Here is a 22,545-nt window from a genome sequence, read left to right on the forward strand (position 1 = left end):
GGCACTCGTATTTAAGTAATGGGCTATATACGTATCTGAAGGTTAATTTGCACCAAAGGGTTCATGGACACCAGGTATTATTAGGCCGAAAACGTACGTATATTCTTATCGTATGGGTGATCACAGTTAGGGACACGGTAACAAAGAGGCTGTGTAATGATGTTTCCTTGACAAGCACACTTACTATTGCGAAGCTAAAGACTGCTTTTTATTTTTTTTTAAATTAAATGATAGAAATGAAACATAACATAAAATTGAATATGGATTGGTGATTGAGTAGAACCAAGTCAACCTATCGATGTTCTGATTAATAGCATGTTTGGTAAAATATGACTAAATATTCTCTATACACCATTGATGAGTCATCGTTTCTTAGATTTAATTTCTGATTTGAGCATTTTTTACTAATGAACTTTTTTAATATGTTACAGTAATTAAAAGTATTTACCCACAAATTTATGGCATATTTGTTGTATTATCAATTGTATATCAAGAGGAATAATTCTGATTTCTGTTGTATATTTACAAATGAAATGCGCCAATTGGAACTAAACGTGTTTTAGACAACTGATCATGAATCCATGGGAGAAAGGTTGAATCTTAGCATATGATATGTGAAAAGTAGAATTCATTAAATGAATATTAAACGATGTTATTTGATCACTGAGAAACATCTTACATCGGACAGGAAGATATGTACTTCCTCGGTCTAACGATACCGGTCGTTGATGAACCCTTAGGTACAAGTTCTGCAAAGCTCTGAACTTCTGGTACGTACCTGGACTATTACTGAATAATTGTACACTTCGTGGAATTTGAATTGTTTACTTTTTTCCTCTTGTGCTTTATCAGCATTTGAGTAAAAGTGATTCGTCCGAAGAAGTAATTTCGTCAGAAGGATTGTCTTTAAGTTTACCAGAATTTTTAGGGGGTGTTTTGGGGAACCAAAACGTATTTTAATATTTTTTGTAATAATCGTCATGTAAATATAAATTACATATAAATAAGTTTTATTTAGAGTCATGAGAAACTTCCGCGAGTTGAAAAAAAATTAATAATCTGTTTATCGCTGTTTTGCTGCATTGTAAGGTATTAGTTTTCTTTTATTTTCAGTTTTCTTTATCTAAATATGTAACTTCTTTTCGGGACTTTTTTTTTCAGCGACGTGCTACGTGACGTAGCGTATGTTGTGCAGCGGTGATACACATTTTGTGAAAAAAAATCGGTTATCTATGACGATCGCGTTTAAAATTTGTTAAATAATTTTGGGATTTATTCATTCTAATCGGGTAAGTTACTGTATTTTATCATTTTCCCCTGTAGACTAGAAAATATTGCCACAAATTAGCCATTTTTTCATACGCAGTAAACACACAGATGGTTATTTGGGCCGTCAAATATCCCTACGCTGTTGCTTGTATGTCACGCAAGGACATAGAAACTAGCGATAATTTTCATTCTCACTCGACTGACGTGAGATTGAAAATTATCGAATAGCAAGATCAAAGGGATTTTAAACAAAATAGCGATAAAAAAGCGTAAAAGCAAAATAAAGTATGTATAAATATTCGAAATGACCTAGATGGAGTCAGCACATACCCTGGATTTACAGGTTTTTGCCATCCCAAGATTTTATAATGTTTTTAAATTGATAAAAAATTTAAAATTTTTCTAAAATTATCAGGTAGGTCATTACATATAACACCAGCAGCATTTTAAAATAGTTCTTACCATAAGTAGCTGTTTGTATTCTTGGTATATCTACAATATTTGAATACCTAAAAGAGTAATCAAGGGAACCAAGGTTATAGTGGTAATCAAAAGAATGCAATCCAGGGACAAAGACCAGACATGGAAAACAGATAAAGAACAGAACATAAAGTAACTAAACATCATACATACAAAGTATCACGTTTGTCGTAAAGTTTAGTTTGGTCAATAGTTTTCCTTTACCATCGATTTCTGAGTGTAGGTCAAGATATGAGGCTGACCTTACAGTGTCTGTAGTATCCTTTATCTCAAGTTCTTTGGGGTAGATGCGATGTAATCAAATCCCCGAAATTAGGATTGTTTAACGATAATACGTCATCTATATAGCGGAAACTGAGATTAAAGGATCTAGACAAACGATATTCTTTCTTTCGGATCAAAGCAGCTATAAAGTCAGCTAAAATTATTATTGAGATTTTAAAAAACAACAAGATCATGTAAACATGACGGTGACAGTTTGTTTAAATTTAAAAACATTCTGTAGCCATTATATGCATCCTTCTGATCTTAAGCGATTGTACTTTAGCTCTATATAATATGTACTTTCATAGTCTTCATATATGAACCACAAGGCTCTCTTGTATTTTTTTCCAATTTAGAAGTATTACTTTTAGTGCAAAAATGCTATACCAAAGGACAAAAATTAAAGTACGAAAGAATAAAAGTGTGAATATGGTAAGTCCATTTAATTTGGAGATAATTTGGTAATTTGGTCATATCATGTTAATGAAAGCAAAATATACGAATGTCAAAATCACATCATCGATATCATCGTAGACGACAGGATGACACTATATTTAACTCATGTAGACACACAAAAGCAAAGGTTAAAGTGTCACGAATCTCAAATATTTATGTGGTGAACCTGGAGTCGAAAAAATACTTATACTAGATATTTCCTAGCATGTAACGTCATCTGGTGAAATTGACATCTTTTTCAAACCAACCAAATTAGATTTTCAAATGTCTATATCAAAAAGGTCGCCTCGATTTGTATTGGTGAATGGCAAACCAGGTCTTATGCCTAAACCCTTTTCTTTCTTATGCTAACTGTTTAAATTTCTTTAAAGCACAAATTAAATGAAAGAACTATTTTATAGACAAACTAGACGCCAGTGTAAAAAATCTAAAACCTGCCCTTTGTAGTACTATAGTGAATATTTAATTTGTCAGGCGGCCCCGAGTTATGACTAAGTACGCAGGTTTTACTGTATGTGTAAATTGAAATTGATGTCAGAATGGTTGATATTTCCCGGAGAGAGGACAGATTACATTAAAAAGAAGCTTCGATTTCATTTAATTCAAGAAATTACTGTAGTATTATCAACGACTTTAAGTTACCTCATGCTTTGTTTATTTATGTAAATAAACTTTTTCAATGCAGTACTGCATTGTATATGTTTAATATCAAATTTTAAATGCCATAAATTGATACTATTTTTCAACAGCGTATTTAGAAATTACTAGAGTAGATGATGATGGCATCATTTCAATGCCAGTTTTTAGTCGCCCATTATTCGTGCAGTTGGGTTGTTTCACACACAAGCCGATAGCATTAGGTATGTACTTATGGTTAAAATTATCTTTTTTTAGCAACAGTTTATATCGTGAGAAAATAAGTGATTACGAAATAATACGTACTTGTGAATAGTAAGCCGTTTTTCAGTCAATTTCTTGTTTTAGTATTGAAGAATCAAATCTTTTGGGAGTTTTTTAATACGACGAAATTGAATATTTCCATGATTTTTGATGGTTTGTATTACGTCATTGAAGCAAATTACCATTCATATTTTTTTTAATTATCTTACATTTATTTGAAGAATAAGAGGTCTCTTTATATTTATTTCTAAAATGATTATGATATTAAACATATATGAATATTTTTTGGCGTAAAGTTTGACGTTTGATTTTGTTTTGATAAAGATCAAATCAGTCCTTTGATCACCACCCAGGACAACAGTAACTTTGCTTTGAAATAATTTATTTGCAGTGTTATTGTATTTGTAGGTTTTTACCGTGGAACTTACATTTTGATTTTTTTTGTCGTTTAAATATGGATTTCTTCTATCATAGATTTATGCAATAATATCACTTTTTTAAGTCGCTGAATGACATACGTGTGATTGGTTATGTATATACGGAGCTGTTTTATAAATATTCAATCAATATTAAATTATACTAGTACGTAAATACTATTAATAATTGTTACAATTAAAAGGTAAGTTGAGGTTAATGCCTATGACGATAATCCAGAGTAATCAAATACCGTGAAATGGGTTTTCATATTATCGTCGCCTTAAATAATACATAATCTAAGTTTATTTTAGATTAATTGAAAGTACTTGAAGTATATATTCTATAAGTGTTTTGTTTTTGACCGATTTGTACCACTAAAAGTTTGATCTATTAAAACTAAGTAGTTTAGATATAATTTTGACAGATTTATATCGCCCTAATGCTGTAATTACAAAACAAATGATAAAGGACTACTATAGGTGGTTGACAGTGAAATTAAATAAATAACCTTTTAAAAGTACCAAAATGTGGGTTTTTTTTTTGTTTTTTTTTTTTATTTTTGCCCTTTCCAATCTTGGACTGATTTGGTCAGACACCTTGTAGTATTTCAACTGATCTGAAAAGATAGCTAAATGCACATGCAACACGGCGGGTGTTTCTTAAAAAGCAGAGGACGCTTACCCTACCGGTGCACCTGATCCATGCTCCAAGTTTTTGGTGGAGTCCGGGTTGCTCATTTACTTTTGTTACTTTGTATGTATGATTTTAGTAACTTTGTGTTCTTTGTTGTGTGTGTCTGTTTTCCATGTCTGGTCTTTGTCCCTGGATTACATTCTTTTGATTACCGCTATAATCTTGGTTCCCTTGATTACTCTTACATAAGGAGTTATACATTTAATTTGCTCACACGTCGATATTTGACTTTCCTGTATAAAGTTTGTTATAAAAGTAATTGCAGAGGAAAGGCCATCCCCACATATCTTCTTTTGTTGGTCAACGCAATGCAATTAATAAACAGGGAAAGGTATTTCATTATCTAACAATTATAGATTTTGTAATCATTGACAGAAAATCTATATGATTTATGCTCTTGTCAATCTGTTTTGCCAGAACATTTTCTATACAAAATCTATAACACCTATACAAGATATGACACAATTTACCTTATATAAGTGCATAATTTTTTCATCATATTAAATGGAATTAAGAAATTGGATTGTATATTAGGATTAATATCTTAATAAACCCTGAGTCTCCAACAATTGAAATATTAAAGACTTATCTAAAGATCAAATTTTAAATCAGTTTTATTTACCTCATAACTACTGATCTATTGATCTATAAAACTTTAGAACTGTGCTAGTATGTAAAGTGAGAAAGAAGGAGCCCAGATAGAAATAGGTGAAAATGGAAAGAACTGTACCAAGGCTTTCCCTCGGCCAACAGAAAATCTCTAGAGGTGATGTATCGTCTTCTAATCGTAGTTTCCCGTCAGTGTCCGATATGGACGATAACATATTTGATACGGGAAAAAGTTCGAGGCGTAGTTCGAAAGTTAGCATACAACCTGAGAAAAAGTTGTTTAGGAAAATGAGTCGAAGCAATATTCTGCTTGGTGCAATAAAAAAGGATTTAGTATCCCTCGAATCAAACCCCGCTATTAATAAACATAGAAGAAGTTTTGATAGACAACAATCAGAGGATGTACCAAAAGAAGAAATCGACATGGCAGCTTCAAGGATGTCTTGGCCACGTGATAAGCGATATCGACGGCGCTATAGTAGCATCGGGGCCTACACTTCAAGGGTGAGGCGGCGATCGTCGGTATCAAGTGTGTCGTCTAATGACTATGTTTTATCTGAAAGTGAATTACGAAAAATAAACATGCTTCAAACCTTACAAACTATGGGAATAAAGTTTCCGAAAAGACGATCAAAACTTGTACAAAGTCCTACCATGAACGAGATCGATATTATTGAAAACATGCATCTTCGACGAAAACATAGTTTGTCAACAAGAATGCTTGAGGCTACAAAGCTTATAGAGACCAAGAGAATACCGTCACCAACACCCCTTGAAAACATCATTAGAGAAGTTACGGAAGTAACGGATATCAGCGAAATAATAACGGCTTCTTCATCAGACGAGCTCAAGAGAAAAAACAGTCGTCCGTCCTCAAAAGAAAGCCAGAGTAGCATTGGAGTCATTCGTGCGTTTCCTAGATCAAAACATAGAGCTTCAATAGCCGGTACATCATTTAGTATGGAAGCCTCAAAAGCCTTCAAAAAGCGAATAAGACGGAGAAAGGTAAGCAGTACTGACAGTTATTTCAACAAATCATCTCACTTACATTTTTATGTATTAATCTGACCTAACGTTTTGCTAACGAAATAACGAACAAAAGATATAAGGGATTATTTTATCATTAAAAAAAATTTGCTATAGTCATCTTTCTCAGTCAATCCCGGTCAATGTTTTTTTTTCAAATGTTGACCAATAAATCTGACTGTTTACAATATTATGATTTCACGTTTTTATCAATCTAGTAAACATAGCAAACAAAATAGAATTTTGGTTGTTAAATTGGCAATCACATTTATCTAAAACAATAGAAGATGTTCTTTATTTTGATAGTTAAATTTCCGAAATGTCTTTTGAACAGTTCTTTAATCTGAGTTGATGGAAAAAATAATAGTAAGATGGAGTCTAAAGTTCTGATGATTCTTCGTGGAGGTGAAACGTGATCATATCAAAAGTATCCACGCTCGAATATTCCTTTCAGAAAAAAGTTAATAAAACCAAGCTTAAAGTTGATTTGTCATTTTTTAATCTTTGTCTTTGTCAATTCAAATAGAGACTGTCAAGGACTTTTCATATATCAACTGGTTACAACTCATTGTTTCAAGATTAAACTAATCAAGTAAACTATTTCTGTTTCATTGTGTAACATGACATTCTTCTTCAAACACGTGTGATTTACAAACATATGTACACATTCAGAAGAATTTATAACTCAAAATAAATCTAAACTGTATTAAACAATATGACAGCCTTTGCGTCAACTATTGAGAAATGACTAAGAACGTTTACTAGAGATGACCACATATACCGTAAAAAAACATTACAACTATGCTTTACAAAGATAAACAATTAAGTAACAACACTGAGTAAAAAAGAGTAGCAATCCTGAGATTACAACAGAGAGGCAATACCGAGGGTAAAAAGAGATGCAATCCTGAGAGTACAGCAGTGGCAATCACGAGAGGACACCAGAGAGGCAATACTGAGGGTAAAAAAGAGTGGCAATCCTGAGAGTACAACAGAGTGGCAATATCGTGGGTAAAAAAGAGTGGCTATCCTGAGAGTACACCAGAGTGGCAATGCCGAGGGTGCAAAATACTTGTACAGCATATCGAAATAGTTTGCAATATATGTGATCTGTACTTTTTTGTATTTTTTTATCTGATCTCTTCAAAATTTTCCTGCCCGTAAGTTGTATACTTCTTTCAAAACTATCCTGCTCGTCAATATCAATTTCCTTTGCGGATTTCGAAACATTTTTAAATCGTAGTTTTTATTATTGCAATCTCGCTTGAGTATGGATATTATTTCAACTCGAATTTGCATTCATTCGCTCAAAGCAGAATGATGTCATTTCAAAATAGTTTCTCTTTAGATGTCAAGGTTCTTTCAAAATTGCATTTGATAACATTCAATTTTATATTATGTAATTTATTACAATATAAAGTGTCTTCAAACACTTGACAGTATTGAGAAATAAAGTAAAACAATTATAACCTAATAAATGATGTTTGATACTTGTATAATTTTATATAATTGCAAACTAAAGGAATGTCTATGCTGAAATAACAACGTATCTATGATTTCTATCTGACAAAATCAAAGCTCATCTACTCGTGTAAAACTGAATTAAAAACAGCGACAAAAGATATTTATTAAGGTCATGTCTGCTTTTTGGCTTTTATATGTATACCCTTGGTTGACAAATAGGGGAATACTTAAAATATCGGTCGTAATTCAAGCTATGATAAATGAATAGTTTATATATTAAGTTTGTAGCTCATAATTGTAAGTGATTCTGATTTTTTTTTGATTTTTTAATTTCATGTTTCACAAAATTTATTATTTACAAATGTATATTATTTTTGAAAGTTTTTACTGACAAAAAAAAATGAAATTGAAATTTACATTCTCCTTATTTTTAGGCAAAATCGGGTTTTCTTGATGACTTGATTCCTTTCTCTCTGTACGAATAAAGTCAAATAAACTAGTAAATAAGAGATACTTTCAGCTGTAAAAGTTAAAAAAGCTAGGTCATATGATTCACTGTTGCGTTTTCTCAATTACAGTTATTCAAACTACCATTATGTGAGTGAAGAAGTTGAAATTACAAAGAGATACATTTCATGTTCTTTTAAAATTTCAAGTAAATATCTGACACGATGTCAGTTTTTTCCAATAATTATTTTTGGTGTGTTCCTGATCAAATTTTCTGCATTTACATATTAAGTAAGCAGTGTCCATGTTTAATGGTGTTTTTATTTATTATCTTAATTTAGTTTGTCTATACTAGTATATTTTTAATTGAATGATATTACCCACGTGTGAAATGTTTTTGATGGAACCCCTTTGTGATTAGTGGCGGGAGCTGCATCATTGTTGCTAGACAATTACCGGACTATATTCACCTGTAATATAAAGGTTGCCTCTGGCGGAGCAGAACATGCTTACCCTTCCAGAGCACCTAATGTCACTCTCAGTTTTTTGGGGCTGTTCATATTGCTAGTGCTTTACTTTTGTGTGTTTGGGTTTGTTTTCCTTTTCTTCATTTTGATATGTAATCTATTCTATTCGGTTCGTTACATTGTATATGTAGACCTCTTTGTTTCCTGATTTTACGTTCTGACTATGCACTTAGATTTTAACGTATATGAATTGTCCCATCATTGACCCGTCGGTATTTTTTTTTGCCAATATATATAATAGTTTAATTCACTATCTCAAACGCTATGACTAATACATATTCAACATACTGGTATCATTTAAACAATTAATCTTGTTGCCTAACATATTTCTTTTTAATGCTTTTTTCTGTTTCTTTTTTTAGATAAAGCCAATTCAAAAATTTAAAAGAATTGCCAAGTTTATTTTGATTTTGTTACGGTCATGGCGAGTTCATGCACAATCGTAAGTAAACCATAGTTAAACCTATTACTAATTGTTAGTCAAATCAACGTAATATAACGAACATACAAACTCCTGTGTTTAGGACATGAAGTGAATCATAACGAACATACAAACACCCGTGTTTAGGACATGAAGTGAATCGCAAATTACTTTTGTTTCAGGATAACTCCAATTTAATAAACATTTTCTTATAAGGTCATTCGACCTTGGTTTATTAAAAAAAATATAACTAATAATTGTCCATGAAAAATTGCATAATCTGATAGAGATAATGGATAAAACATAAGACCTAAACAGGACAAACTTCTAGTATCTTTTGCTTTTTTCAGAGTTCACGAAATATTGTTGTCTTTTGATAATCTGGACGCAGTTACGAGAACAAACGATGATGATGTCGAACTTCTGTTTGATATCACAGAATACAAAGCATCAAAAGAGGTATTATAATTATAGTTATTGCAGTGTTATTAAAGAGAACTTCGGTCGAACGCTCTCTCTCTCTCTCTCTCTCTCTCTCTCTCTCTCTCTCTCTCTCTCTCTCTCTCTCTCTCTCGCGGTGTTTGTGTGTGTGTGTGGATTTCTATTTCTATAAACGTTAAGAATATTTTTTCAGTTGTATCACTACACCACATTTATAATGCGCATAGTTTGTAACGTGTTATTTATCTGTCATCGCTTTATTCATAGATATTCACAATAATTAAATTCATGTACGTTGATACTGGCAATGATTTCTAAATTATAAGTTCTGCCTTACTTTGTCTTATAAACATGTTGTTCCAAAGAAATTATATTAGGAAGTAATATAGGAATGTATATTGGTGTTACAATTTTACAGGCTAAAATTTCCAAGGAACTGAAAAGAATACTCTGCAAAAAGCCGTCTGAGCGTACCAAAGACGAGATATATTATGTAAGATAAAAAGCTAATAACACAGTTTATTCGTACAAGTAAGGTTCTGAATCTACATAGATGAAAGAGTAATCAAGTGAACCAAGGTTATAGCGGTAATCAAAAGAATGTAATCCGGGGCCAAAGACCAGACATGGAAAACAGACATACACTACAAAGAACATGAAGTAACTAAAATCATACATACAAAGTAACAAAAGCAAATGAGCAACTCGGACTCCACTGAAAACTGGGAACATGGACCAGGTGCGCCGGTAGGGTAAGCGTCCTCTGCTTTTCTAGAAACACCCGCTGAGTTGCTCATAAAAAGTCAAGTCCGGGGTAGACAAACGAGGAAAGGAAAACTATGACCCGTTGAATAAATCAGTTTTCATGGTGCTGATGGATACACCATAACGATCCACGAGTTCATGATGACGACCATAAAACTTCAGTAGTGATGACTTCAATCCTGTAGCAATATAACCCTGTTCTAGAAGCTTATTTGTTCGAGTTCTAGCGCGATACAAAAAGTCTTCATAGTTTCGGCAAGCTCTGGCATAACGTATGAGTTGTGATATGAACACTTCATACGCAGGTGCTGAAGGGATGTTGTCACAGATGAAAGGAAAGTTGACAATTTTGAATGAAAAGTCATCACGTTTGTCGTAAAGATAGGTCAATAGTTTTCATTTACCATCGATTTCTAAGTGTATGTCAAGATTTGAGGCTGACTTCACAGTGTCTGTAGTATCTTTTATCTCATGTTCTTTGTGGTAGCTGCGATGTATCAAGTCCCCGAAATAGATCAATAAAGATTTTTATAACAGCGAGGAGGAGTAAAATTAAACAAACAGGAAGTTACCGAAGAAAATGATTGAACTTAACCACAATCAATAGATACCATGAACACATAGATTAAATTAGGTTTTGCATGTAGCAGCTACAAAAAAAATCATGTAAAATTTGCATTTGAATAAAGAAAATTCGCACTACATCAATGGTCTAAGACAACACATGAAGTCGATGTATATCACACAAATAAACCTTATATGAACCGACACTTTTCTGTAGAAAAAATAAATCATATGATCAATCATATAATACAAAAAAACGCTTTCGATTGTAGATTCAAATAGCATTACGGAATTACCAGTCAATAGTCGAATATCCCGTACACATGCAAAAAATGTTGGCCCAAAGAGCTTGGTATGAGTCGTAAGTATACGTATAAATTATACGTTTGTAATCATTGCATACTTTGAGTTTGTTTTCTAGTTTCGAATTTCTATCTTCTTTAAATTTAGTAATTGTAAAACCATGAAAGTAGATTATAATGATAGTTGTTTTAAGAAAAATATTCTAATGCAACAATTGGAGTAATGAGGAATTTGACCAAAAATTTCAGAACGTAAATTACGTCTATTCTATGATTGAATTTTTACGATTTTTAATTGTTATATCCCTTTACGGGTCGCCAGTAAACTTAATTTGCCTGTTTCCAATCGAAGACGCCTCCGAATCTTAAAGTACAACAGAGAAACTATGTTTCTTAAACACATTTGTATTTAAAATTTCTGTTGCAGATATGACGCAAAAAGATTAATAGTCCGCGAAGGTCATGTACCAATGTGCTTTTATTTCATTCTAACGGGATCAGGTGAGATTTCTATCTTACGGGATCAGGTGAGATTTCTATCTTACGGGATCAGTTGAGATTTCTATTTTAAAATATCTTAAGAAATAAACATATTATAGAATAAAACATAGATCAGTTCATGAGTATCTAAGCCAAAGTTTTTCTGTTTTGTTGTCTTCTAATGCGAAAGGTTTTACCAAAATTGATAATATGTTGTGTATTTTTGTCATGTAGGAGTAGTCTCGGCCATGGACAGAAAGACGAATTCCCGAAAGACTGTAATGTATCTCGTTAAAGGAGATAGTTTTGGAGAACAAGCGATAATGACCAGGTCCCTTCGACAAACAACAGTTATATCTAGGGAGAAAATTGAATTGCTAGTCATATCTGATACTGTAAGTTGAAGAATTTCCTGTGTCTAAAATTTTTCCTTTACATGCCTCGAATATGCCTTGTGGCTTAATAGTCTCACAATAAATTTATAAAATCTGGTTAAACCTTCAATTGGGTCAACGTTTGTTATTGGTGCTCAGAGAGGTATCTCGGCAAAAATATTACAGAGGCTTCAATAATTTGACAATTCAGATAAAACAAAATACGAGCACATGACTTGAGTGTGTAAAGACAACAAAATACAGTTAGGTTTTAAAGAAATGTCTGATTTTAACGCCTCACACGATGGTAGTCTGAAAAAAAAACTACAATAGAGAAAATACCTTAAAGATCTCTTTCGACTCAAATAAAAACATGAATGCTATTAGGTTGTTCAATAAATCAGTTTTACGTTTCTTCTGTGTTAATCCGCCTAGTAAATTGTTTTAATCGGGAACATGTAGGTCAATGTGAATTAAATATATAAATAAATTTTATGGTTATAATTAACATTTCTAAGTATGAAATATTACTGACCGGTCAAGATCTTAATGAATACTTTTCAAGATATTAACCAACATCTAAGATTTCACAACTGTTAGAATTCTTCAACACAATATATATATATAATACAAAGAAGTATTACCTTTATTTCATTTAATCAATGGTTCTTATATGTATTGAATGTACATAATTAAGTCACTATTGAAATTTTTTTTTATTTTTGTTTCGACACAGACCTAAATTAAATATTAACTACCTGCCTATTTCAATATTTATGGAAGCTTTTTTTGCAAAAGAAAAATTAATCGTATCTATTAAAATCTCCAAAATATTTTCTGCCGTCAACACTTTGTTGACCCTTTGCGTCTATTACTGAATGAATAATACAATTTCCTTTTTATCCAGGATTTTGTCGACATCTTTATGTCAGGAGGGCTGAGGGACCCCAATGACCCGTTCATCAGGTAAATATCATTACCCATAACAAGGGGAACAGAACAATTATCTTTCAACGAGTTAAGAAATGGTTGAACTTACGTTGTTTTTACATTAAGATCTTGTAAATGTCTTCAAGATATTTACCAAAATGAGAACGAAAAACTACAAGGACAAGGCAAGGAAAATTATCACCTTGTACGATACGATAAAAAACATTTTATTTTTATTCGGCACACTTTTATAAATGTGAGTGTAAGTCCTGTAGAGTTTTTTTTTTACCAAATCACATACAAACGTATAAAATTCAGCATTTCAATACAAATTACCAGCTAGCACTAAAAGTTTCATACACACATATTCTGTAATTTCATGGGGCATAAAGTAGTAAAGTTAAATAAGCCTAGCAAAAATTTGAAATTATAAATGACAATCAGAGATCGAACAAAGCAAACAGTAGATCCAAATTTAGCTTGAGGAGGAACTCGCAAATGATAGACGAGTTTGGTAAGGTATTACCCTCTGTCTAAAAACCCGAGTTGATAACATAATTTAGATTTTTTCAATCAGTAATTTAAATCGTTAGAACAAGAACACACATATTCAGTTGACATTATAGTTATTCTGATCCAAAAGAGGGAACAAAGTTCAGCCAGATGTTTTTTTTTATCTCAGTTTCAGCTATATAGATTACGTATTATCATTAAACGATCCTATTTTCAGGGATTTTATATATCCCATCTACCCCAAAGTACTTGAGATAAGGGATACAACAGATACTGTGAAAACAGGCTCATGTCTTGACCTACACTTGATAGTAAGGAAAAACTATTGACCAAACTATAAGTTGAATTTTCATTCCTTATTGTCAAATTTCCTTTCATCTGTGGCAACATCCCTTCAGCACCTTCGTATGCGGTTTTCATATCACCACTCATACGTTATCCCAGAGCTTCCCTTAATATCTTCTTAAAATTAGGTTTCTGGAAAAGGGTTATGTTGCTACAAGATTGAAGTCATCACTATACTCCAAGTCACCTCAGATTGTTTGCGGTTTTTTGCGTTTATTTTTTTAATTACTCGACGGTTCCTTTCAAAAACTTGCCATTTTATTCATGTCGTTCTGTACTACGATTCTCATACAATTATTTCTCGTTCTTACCTCCGAGATTGAAAAAATTCAAAATTTATTTTTCCTACGAGAATTTTGCACTGAACGTATTGTTTATCCGCCATCTTGTTTCTATGGATATTTTGAAATGTTCCCTATTATCTCACAATTGAAGAGCTGAAATACCATTATTTCCCGCTATATTTCTGGTTCCCTTCTAATTCAATACTTTATATGGTAAGTCTCATATTTATTACCAGTTGTAGCATTTTCATTCGGAACTTCTGGTTTTTTCTTTTACTGAAGGTAAAAGGAACCGTCGAGTAATTACAAAAATAAACGCAAAAAAACGCAAACAATCTGAGGTGACTTGGAGTATACAGAAGTTTAACGGTCGCCATCATGAACTCGTAGAATGTTACGGTGTATCCTCCTGATCCCTGAACCGATTTGTTCACCGTGTCATAGTTTTCCTTTCCTACTTCGTCTTCCAGAACTTGACTATTTATGAGCAATTTGACTGGTCTTCTAGAAAACCTACAACGTGTACGTAACCTCTGTTTTCTAGAAAGCCCCGATCCATGCTTCTATTTTTAGTTGAGTCTTGATTGTTTTATTTACTCTCGTTTCTCTGTAGGTGTCATTTTGGTCATTACACGTTCTTTGTTGTGTGTGTCTGTATTCCTTGTCTAGTCTTTATACTTGGACAAATTTTCCGTAGAATCTTAGTTTCTTATTTGATTACTTTTTCATCAATCATGATTACATCGCGTCGATTGTTTGCATGGCGTATACTGATATACATTGTTTTAACAGGTCCATTGCATTTTTGAGCGAATGGCCTGTCGAAAAATTGGCAGAAAATCCTAAAAAGGCTATTTTTAGCTACTTTAAGTAAGTATATTGTATTTGTAACGCGTTAATTTCCGTCTTTTGTGTAAATTATAAGTTTCACAAACTGTGATTACAAGAAACAACGTGGACCAAGAATACAAGGAACTTTTCTTTAAAACATTTTCGCGCAAAATTCAAGTAAAATTTGAAGATGTTTAATTGCTATCCATTAAAAAAGGATGCACTTGTTGACTGATAAAGGATATCAGATATAGTTATAAAGTTTATTTTCGCAGGCGAAACACTGTTCTAGTCGCGGACAGCCAGAAAAACGACTGGATTTTTATAATTAAATCTGTAAGTACATTTTATGATAAAATTACAATTGTCTTTTTTAACGAACAACTACCTTTAGAAAAACTACAATTTAGTGTGCAGTATAAGATAGGAAGGAAAATGAGAGTTACATCTCTTTGTCCTAATTTTTGTGTACATGATTAGACATATTTCTTCACTAAGATCAGAACATGAATTCCATTTTCCAAAACCATAAATATAACACATTTGAAGTGTGCATTTGTTGCAAATGCTTTTATTTGTAAATTCTAGGGCAGTTGTTCTATATTAAAAAGATTAGATAAAGTACCACCGAAGAAAACGATGATCAAAGCAGCAAAGAAACGATCATGGAGGGAAGAAGGTGAATTTGTTATTTGAGTTGTATGATTGTAATGATTTTCAGCTTACCGTATATTAAAATAAATTCAAAGTTATTAAAATTTTCGATTTTATTATCAATGACGTAAGTTATTCAGCATAACTACGAAGGTTAAACAAGAAAGTAACAATTAGAATGGTTAACAAATTGAAATATAACAGACAAATTAATTTTGATAGTTGTGGGATAAAAAAGAATATCGTTGAACAATATTGTATTTTCAAAATAAAATAAATGTTTACTATGGATAATTAACGAATTTCTAGATAGTTGCAGGACGAATCGTTGGGTACTTAGTTTAGAAACAATGAATGGTTATGCCACAAAGGTTCTTAAACAGACCAAAATGGGTGCAAATGTTATGTGTATTTGTGTTCACAATGTAATTAACTGAATTTTAATATAGAAGATCTTACATATATAATGTTTCTATTGTTATGTTTACTTACTCTATAAATGTTCAATATTACGCTGTTTTTATATTGTAGTTGAAAATGCAGTCGAACAAGATAAAAGTCTCTCTCATAGTGATCAGTTAGCAATTTTATGTGAAGATGAAATAAAGAAACTGGAGGAGAAGAATACAAACATCCATTATTACGCACTACCTGAGATTAACATAGCAACTAATGCTGCCTATACTCAACTTAGAGAAGAACGTGAACGGGTATGTTATGTATCATAATATGTTTAACCAAAATCATTTATTTTACACTGAAATAACAAGAGATATGTCGTAATTTGGCTAAAGCAAGTGTTTGCGAAAACATTCCCTGTAGATGAACACGGTTTAATTTATGTAGCAGGATGGTATTATAAGGACTGTGATTAAAGTGATAATAATAGTTGTAAAATGGTTTGTTTATGACGCGCTACATCTGAGCGAATTTCAGTGGGGAGCATATGAGGATTTTTCTTATTATAGTTTGAGACTATCTTATCAAACGAAAACTTAATTGATCATTGAATTATGGACATTCACGATTTATCTATAACACTAAGGGACAATTAATCCTTCACAATCCAAAGGGTTGAAAATATACAACTTTGGTAGATACCAACGCATAACATATGTACATAATTTCAGGAGACACAAAGGGTAAGATCGTTATTTCCTTTATATATCGCTTGAAGTGTAATTTTCCTGCATGATGTTCCAACCATTCCAGCATATATAGCGTGCTTATGTGATACAAAACATTTTCTCCTTTGTCGAGCTTGAATATTATCTTTTTCATATAAAAGCTTTATACTAACAATCGTAGATTCATCCCTTCCTTCACTACGTTTTTTTAGAACATTTTATGAATAAGCAAAAAAAAACATTTTCTTGCATGTCCATCCAATAAGCTCACTTTGCGTTTGTTCGTTAGTCGTCATTCGTCATTTGCATTTTTTCCTCGTAGGTTTAACTACTTTAAAACCACTTGAACGAATCTCATTTAACTTTGCATGAATATTCCATGGAAAACTTCAAAAAAGTTTCAGACTGGCTTTTTTTTTTATTAAATTCGGTTAATAACGTTAATGCTGATGTTTTGAAAGATGTTGACAAAAATAAACTTTCAAACAATTCGCTTTTTATGAGACACGGGTGACTGATTCCGTTGTGTGTCTACACGAAGTTTTCATTGGAAATACACTTTATTCTATATCTCAGTATTGTATCTTTTCGTTAACTAAACGTGGCAGGAAAAATGATTGAATTATTTTCCACACACAATTTTATGGGTCAAAAAGGTGTGCCCTATAAAAGGTACTGCACATCAAGCGTTATTACGGTACCATTTTCCAGTTAAAATTATGCATGGTCGTCCAACTTCTTGTCTTAACAGTTTAGCCTCCTCCCCCTTTTAAGGTTTTATGAACCTCTCAAACGTCCGTAGCTGTTGGTCTTTTATGTGCCTTTGTGACGTTATACATTTTTTCCGTTTTGTCTTGTCCTCGTTCTTTGATCAAGAATCATGGTATATGGTTTTATAATAATGATAACTCATGTGATTGAGATGTTAAACAATTGGACTTTAGATCAGAAAATGTCATGATAAAAATTGCACTTAAGAATAAGAGCCTTGACGTTTTACTAAACGTCGATTATTTTGATAAATTCCCTTTTGAAAAGCTGGAAAATTTTTCCATGGTTTGTATATGCCGTTCATACAACCGCTCTGCAATATATGAATATTAACCATTCGTGCACACTTTTACAGGAAGGTGAAAGTAAGGATTTAGTGCAAAATCCATTTTCAATTCTATTTTTTTATGATACATACCTCTTAGGATGATCATTAGTCCCAATATTTACAATATCAAATTACATTACAAACTGTAATCTAACAAGTTTGATCAATTTACTCTGCTTTGTGCTGTTATTACAATCCTGAGAACAAAATTCTGCATCTTTGGGCCAATTTGTAAGCAAATTTTATTTGAAATTTCAGATTATAAATATGAATACAATTACACGGGCAATACATGATTTAGAGAGTTTGAACATCGATGAAGATCAGATTCAGTCAGTCGTTGAAACCAAAAGCTCTTTTAAGCCTCCTCCGACCGAAAAACGAAGAATGTCTATACACGACCTTAGTAACATGCTTAAGGTAGGTTACATGCATCTTTGAATAATGATTTTTTGTCAATGTTACTTAAAACGACCTAAAAACAGAATGTCATTTTTTTATATTCATCAGGTATTACATTTTGTTTAGATATTTTGCGTCATTTAAAACTCTTTCATTTAATACCATACACGATCTAAGCGTTTAAGTTACTTAAATATTTTCATTTTTGTAATCTATATTAGGAGCGTTGTACTTTTCGTTTTTTCTAAATAATACAGCGTATATATATAATTCCATACTCATGCTTAAATTCCGTTCGTCTCAAATATAAAATTGTTGAAAATCACATGTTGACTTTTTTCAGCCTGCGCATATGATAAAGCCCGGACATTCTGCCTCAACAGGTAAATAGCATTAACTACTACACTGTCATTTTACACGTTTTGAAGAAACAAAGCCAGGCAGTAAATGACATAATATGTATTCAGTTCTTAATTTCGAAATGCGGGAATTATCTAATGATCATGTTGTCTGTAAACTTTCCTTTCATCTGTGGCAACATCCCTTCAGCACCTGCGTATGGAGTGTTCATATCACAACTCATACGTTATGCCAGAGCTTGCCGAAACTACGCAGACTTTTTGTATCGCGCTAGAACTCTAACAAATAGGTTTTTTGAACAGAATTATGTTGCTACAAGATTGAAGTCATCACTACAGAAGTTTTATGGTCGTCATCATGAACTCGTGGATCGTTATGGTGTATCCATCAGCACCATGAAAACTGATTTATTCAACGGGTCGTATTTTTCCTTTCCTCGTTTGTCTACCCCGGATTTGACTTTTTATGAGCAACTCGGCGGGTGTTTCTAAAAAAGCTCACCCTACCGGTGTACCTGGTCCATGCTCCCAGTTTTTAGTGGAGTCCGAGTTGCTCATTTGCTTTTGTTACTTTGTATGAATGATTTTAGTTAATTTATCTTCTTTGTTGTGTATGTCTGTTTTCCATGTCTGGTCTTTGTCCCTTGATTACTCTTTCTTGTCTGTCCGTACGTCCGTTTGTCTGTTGGCCGTTCGTCCATTTATCCCCAATTCTAATCCGCAACTTTTCTTAAACCATTGAATGAAGATGAAACTTCATCACATGATGTCATTATGCATTTCAAATTTTGTAATTTCCATCTGAATTACTTTTGTGTTTTTTATGTTCAGGGAGGGGCTGGGATATCACCACGTTGGATTTACTCACATTTTTCTTGTTAAAAATGCTGTCATTGTGACACAATTACAAAACTGATCTATGAGATGATGGACAAAATTCTTTATCCAATCAGGAAGCGTGTTATTTCTGAAATAACTTAATAAAGTATTACATTATACTTATGCTACATATGTTTCATTTAAAATGTTACGTTTAAGTGAAATGGAAATACAGTTTTTAATGTTTCTTGTTAACTTAACTATTGACTCTATATAGAGAGAAAACCAGAAACAACAACGTACCCTACAACAAAAACAGAAGAAGAGGAAAGACCTTCATCTGCTGATACCAGACAGGTTTCTAACTTATTATCTTCACTTAATCTTGGCCGCTAAATATAGCATGATTATTGGCGTTATAAAATTCTATCGTTTAATTTATGTAATAATGGAAAATGCCCTTTATTAATTTCACACTGAAAACAAAGTTAGTGTGATAATGTACTTATCAGTGTATTAACATTAACACAACGTAGTGTATTAACAATTACATCGCTTTGATAATACCTTATTGTAAGAATACCTATACAGGGTGAAAATGAAACTGACTTAGTTCTTCTATTTTTTTTTTTTTTTCAAGCTTTATGAAAATTTTATCTGTATTTGAATAAATCAATATACTGTTATGTCTAAAGGAATACTTGTATTAAAACAATGACTTTTACAGGATTTCTCCGAAGATGAAGAACCTGAGAAACCACCCTTGTTCGTAAATGTTGCTAACTTAACTAAAGGACAAGTTTTTGTACGTAATTTGTCATTGTAATTCAATTATCCGTTCGACAATGTGGCCAGTATTTTTTAACATAAATGATTGTTGCAAAATAGTATGAAGTAAGTCTGAATCAGCACTAATACAAACCAGGATCTGTTTAATTGGTCTAATGTATGCCATTAACACAACAAATCAATTAACAAATATTTTATGCTTTGCAATAAATTACAAAAAAAAAACAAATTTCGGTTTTAAATCGAGACATGAAATAATATAAGTATCCATTAGACACTTAAATACACAGTTAAAATGTGTACAAATGATACTCTCTTGCAAGACCGTTTTATGCAATTTTATAATTAAAATTTCAATGTGTTGGTATACTTAAATGTTCTAAGTTTTTCCTAACATCTAATTGTTGATAAACTCAAAAGTTAACATTTTTGTTCTATATGCACAAATGTCACCAAACTATACTTTGAAAACACATTTGTTGGTACGACTGATTTTTATGATGTTTTAAAAACAAATTGTGAAGACTAGATGAACATTACACATTATGAAAAAGCTGAGAGTAAAGTTAAAAATTATAAAATTTGACCCCAAGTCTCTTCCTAATAATGAAAGCAAAGGTCAGATTTATCAACAGGATAATTTGCATCAATTTTTCGTTTTTCATATTTGGTAGAATGAGAACTAAGAAGACTTCTATACTCTTTATGTCACGAGCGCATCACTAAAAAGACAATCCATTCGCGTTTGTTTAAGAGAAATTAAAACGATCATTATTTCCCTACTTGCTACCACTGAATGCAAAAGAGATGTTATTTTTATCATTACACTGTCGCCTTTCAGGGTCTACAAGACATAGTTTTTGACAACCAGACTTCCCTCAGTCTGGTCAGCAATGGTGTTGAAGTTATCATGATAAATAAAAAATTCTTTACTGAACAACTTAATACAGCACAGTTTGTCAGACTACGAGAAAAGGTTATTATTAATGTCATTACAGATCTTTAGTACCTTGATGACGTGTAGTAATTCTTTGAAATATCAATGCATGACTTGCCTACCTATATTACAGATAATATTTTTTAGTTTCATATTCACTGGCTGGGCTATTATCCCCTCAGCACTTGCGTATAGAATTTTCATATCACAACTCTTACGTTATGTTGTAACTTACGCTGACATTTGTACGCGCTAGACTTCTAACAACTAGGCTTCTGGAACCGGGTTATGTTGTTACAAGATTGAAATAACCACTAGAGATGTTTTATGGTCGTCATGACGAACGTGGGCCGTTATGATGTATCCATCTGCACCATGAGAATTGATTTGTTCACTGTGTCATAGTTCTCCTCTCTTCTTTCACTTACCCTCGACTTGACTTTTTAAATGAGAGGATGCTTACCCTACATGCTCCTAGTTTTTAATGGCGTCCGAATTGCTCATTTACTTTTTATAATTTTGGCTATTTTATTTTCTTTGTATCTGTTTTCTATGTGTGATCTTTTTCCCTGAATTACATTCAAGTTTTAAATTTCGGTCGTAAAACATAACCTTTTTTATTTGTCAATTTACATCGAATTTATTTTTTTTAACATTACAAATAATAGAAATGAAGGTCAACAAGGCGAAATGACATTATAAGAGTATTGTTTGTATTGAGTATCGCCTTAAAACCTTATTTAAAAACATTTTGCATTTTCTTGCACAGTAATTATTAAATTTATTAGTTTAAAAATGACATTTGTTTTTTTTTCAAAATTATTTATTAATGTGTGTGTGTGTGTGTGTGTGTGTGTGTGTGTGTGTGTGTGTTATACAATAACTTAAAACCTATTTTCGATTTCTTTTTTTTTTAATTTTGATAATCGAATACTTTGATTGATGTATAATAAATACGGAATTTCTTTTTTAAACAGATATTTCCTTATCCAACAGAAGAGAAGTTGAAACAAGAACTAACTGATATGGTAACATGGGACTACCATAAAAAGATGACTTTCCTTAATACATTAAGACAAGCTACCATTAGAAAACAAAATGTACATGATGCAAGATCTCATTTAACAGTATCCCCTGTAGTCGTATGAACAGGGTGTTTGTTTTGTTTTGTTTTACACTATTTTGTCTAAAAGCTTCAGCAAATGTTAAAAGCTTTAGTAAATGTTAATGTTTATATCATTCTTATTAAATGAAAGCTAAAACCAAAATGACTTTGCACAATGTAAGTAGAGTTCGTTTATTCATTTTAAGGTTAAAGAATTAAAGGTTGTGTTAGAACTAATGTGCCGGGGGGAAACTTTAAGCAGTGATATTAGATTATATTTATATATGTTTATATAAGTGTTATAATTACGGAAAACAAGAAAGGTACTATGTTTGACATATTAAAATTGTAATGTCATTGTTATTCTTATTTTTGTATCTAAATAAATCAATCTATCGATCAATTAATTTTTGGAGATAACGACAAACCGTAACAATCAAGACAGTGTATAA

The 22,545-nt window shown here is 32.1% G+C and overlaps 1 protein-coding gene across 1 annotated transcript; it reads left to right on the forward strand.

Moving 5' to 3' along the window:
• The first annotated feature begins 2,368 nt into the window (after positions 1–2,368).
• Positions 2,369–22,415, forward strand: LOC148627028 (uncharacterized). Its single transcript, XM_088565899.1, has 20 exons — positions 2,369–2,445; positions 3,219–3,329; positions 5,139–6,093; positions 8,915–8,994; positions 9,324–9,432; positions 9,833–9,907; positions 11,016–11,104; positions 11,473–11,546; positions 11,760–11,920; positions 12,807–12,865; positions 14,764–14,841; positions 15,078–15,138; positions 15,391–15,481; positions 15,988–16,166; positions 17,941–18,102; positions 18,428–18,467; positions 19,540–19,619; positions 19,990–20,067; positions 20,893–21,027; positions 21,966–22,415. Exons 3-20 carry the CDS (start codon positions 5,194–5,196, stop codon positions 22,134–22,136), a joined length of 2,622 nt encoding a protein of 873 aa, XP_088422025.1. The 5' UTR covers positions 2,369–2,445; positions 3,219–3,329; positions 5,139–5,193; the 3' UTR covers positions 22,137–22,415.
• Positions 22,416–22,545: the final 130 nt, after the last annotated feature.

Source organism: Perna viridis, chromosome 1, assembly GCF_037379345.1.
Source record: "Perna viridis isolate PV_CMFRI_1.1 ecotype Kerala chromosome 1, ASM3737934v1, whole genome shotgun sequence".
NCBI classification, from domain to species: Eukaryota; Metazoa; Mollusca; class Bivalvia; order Mytilida; family Mytilidae; genus Perna; species Perna viridis.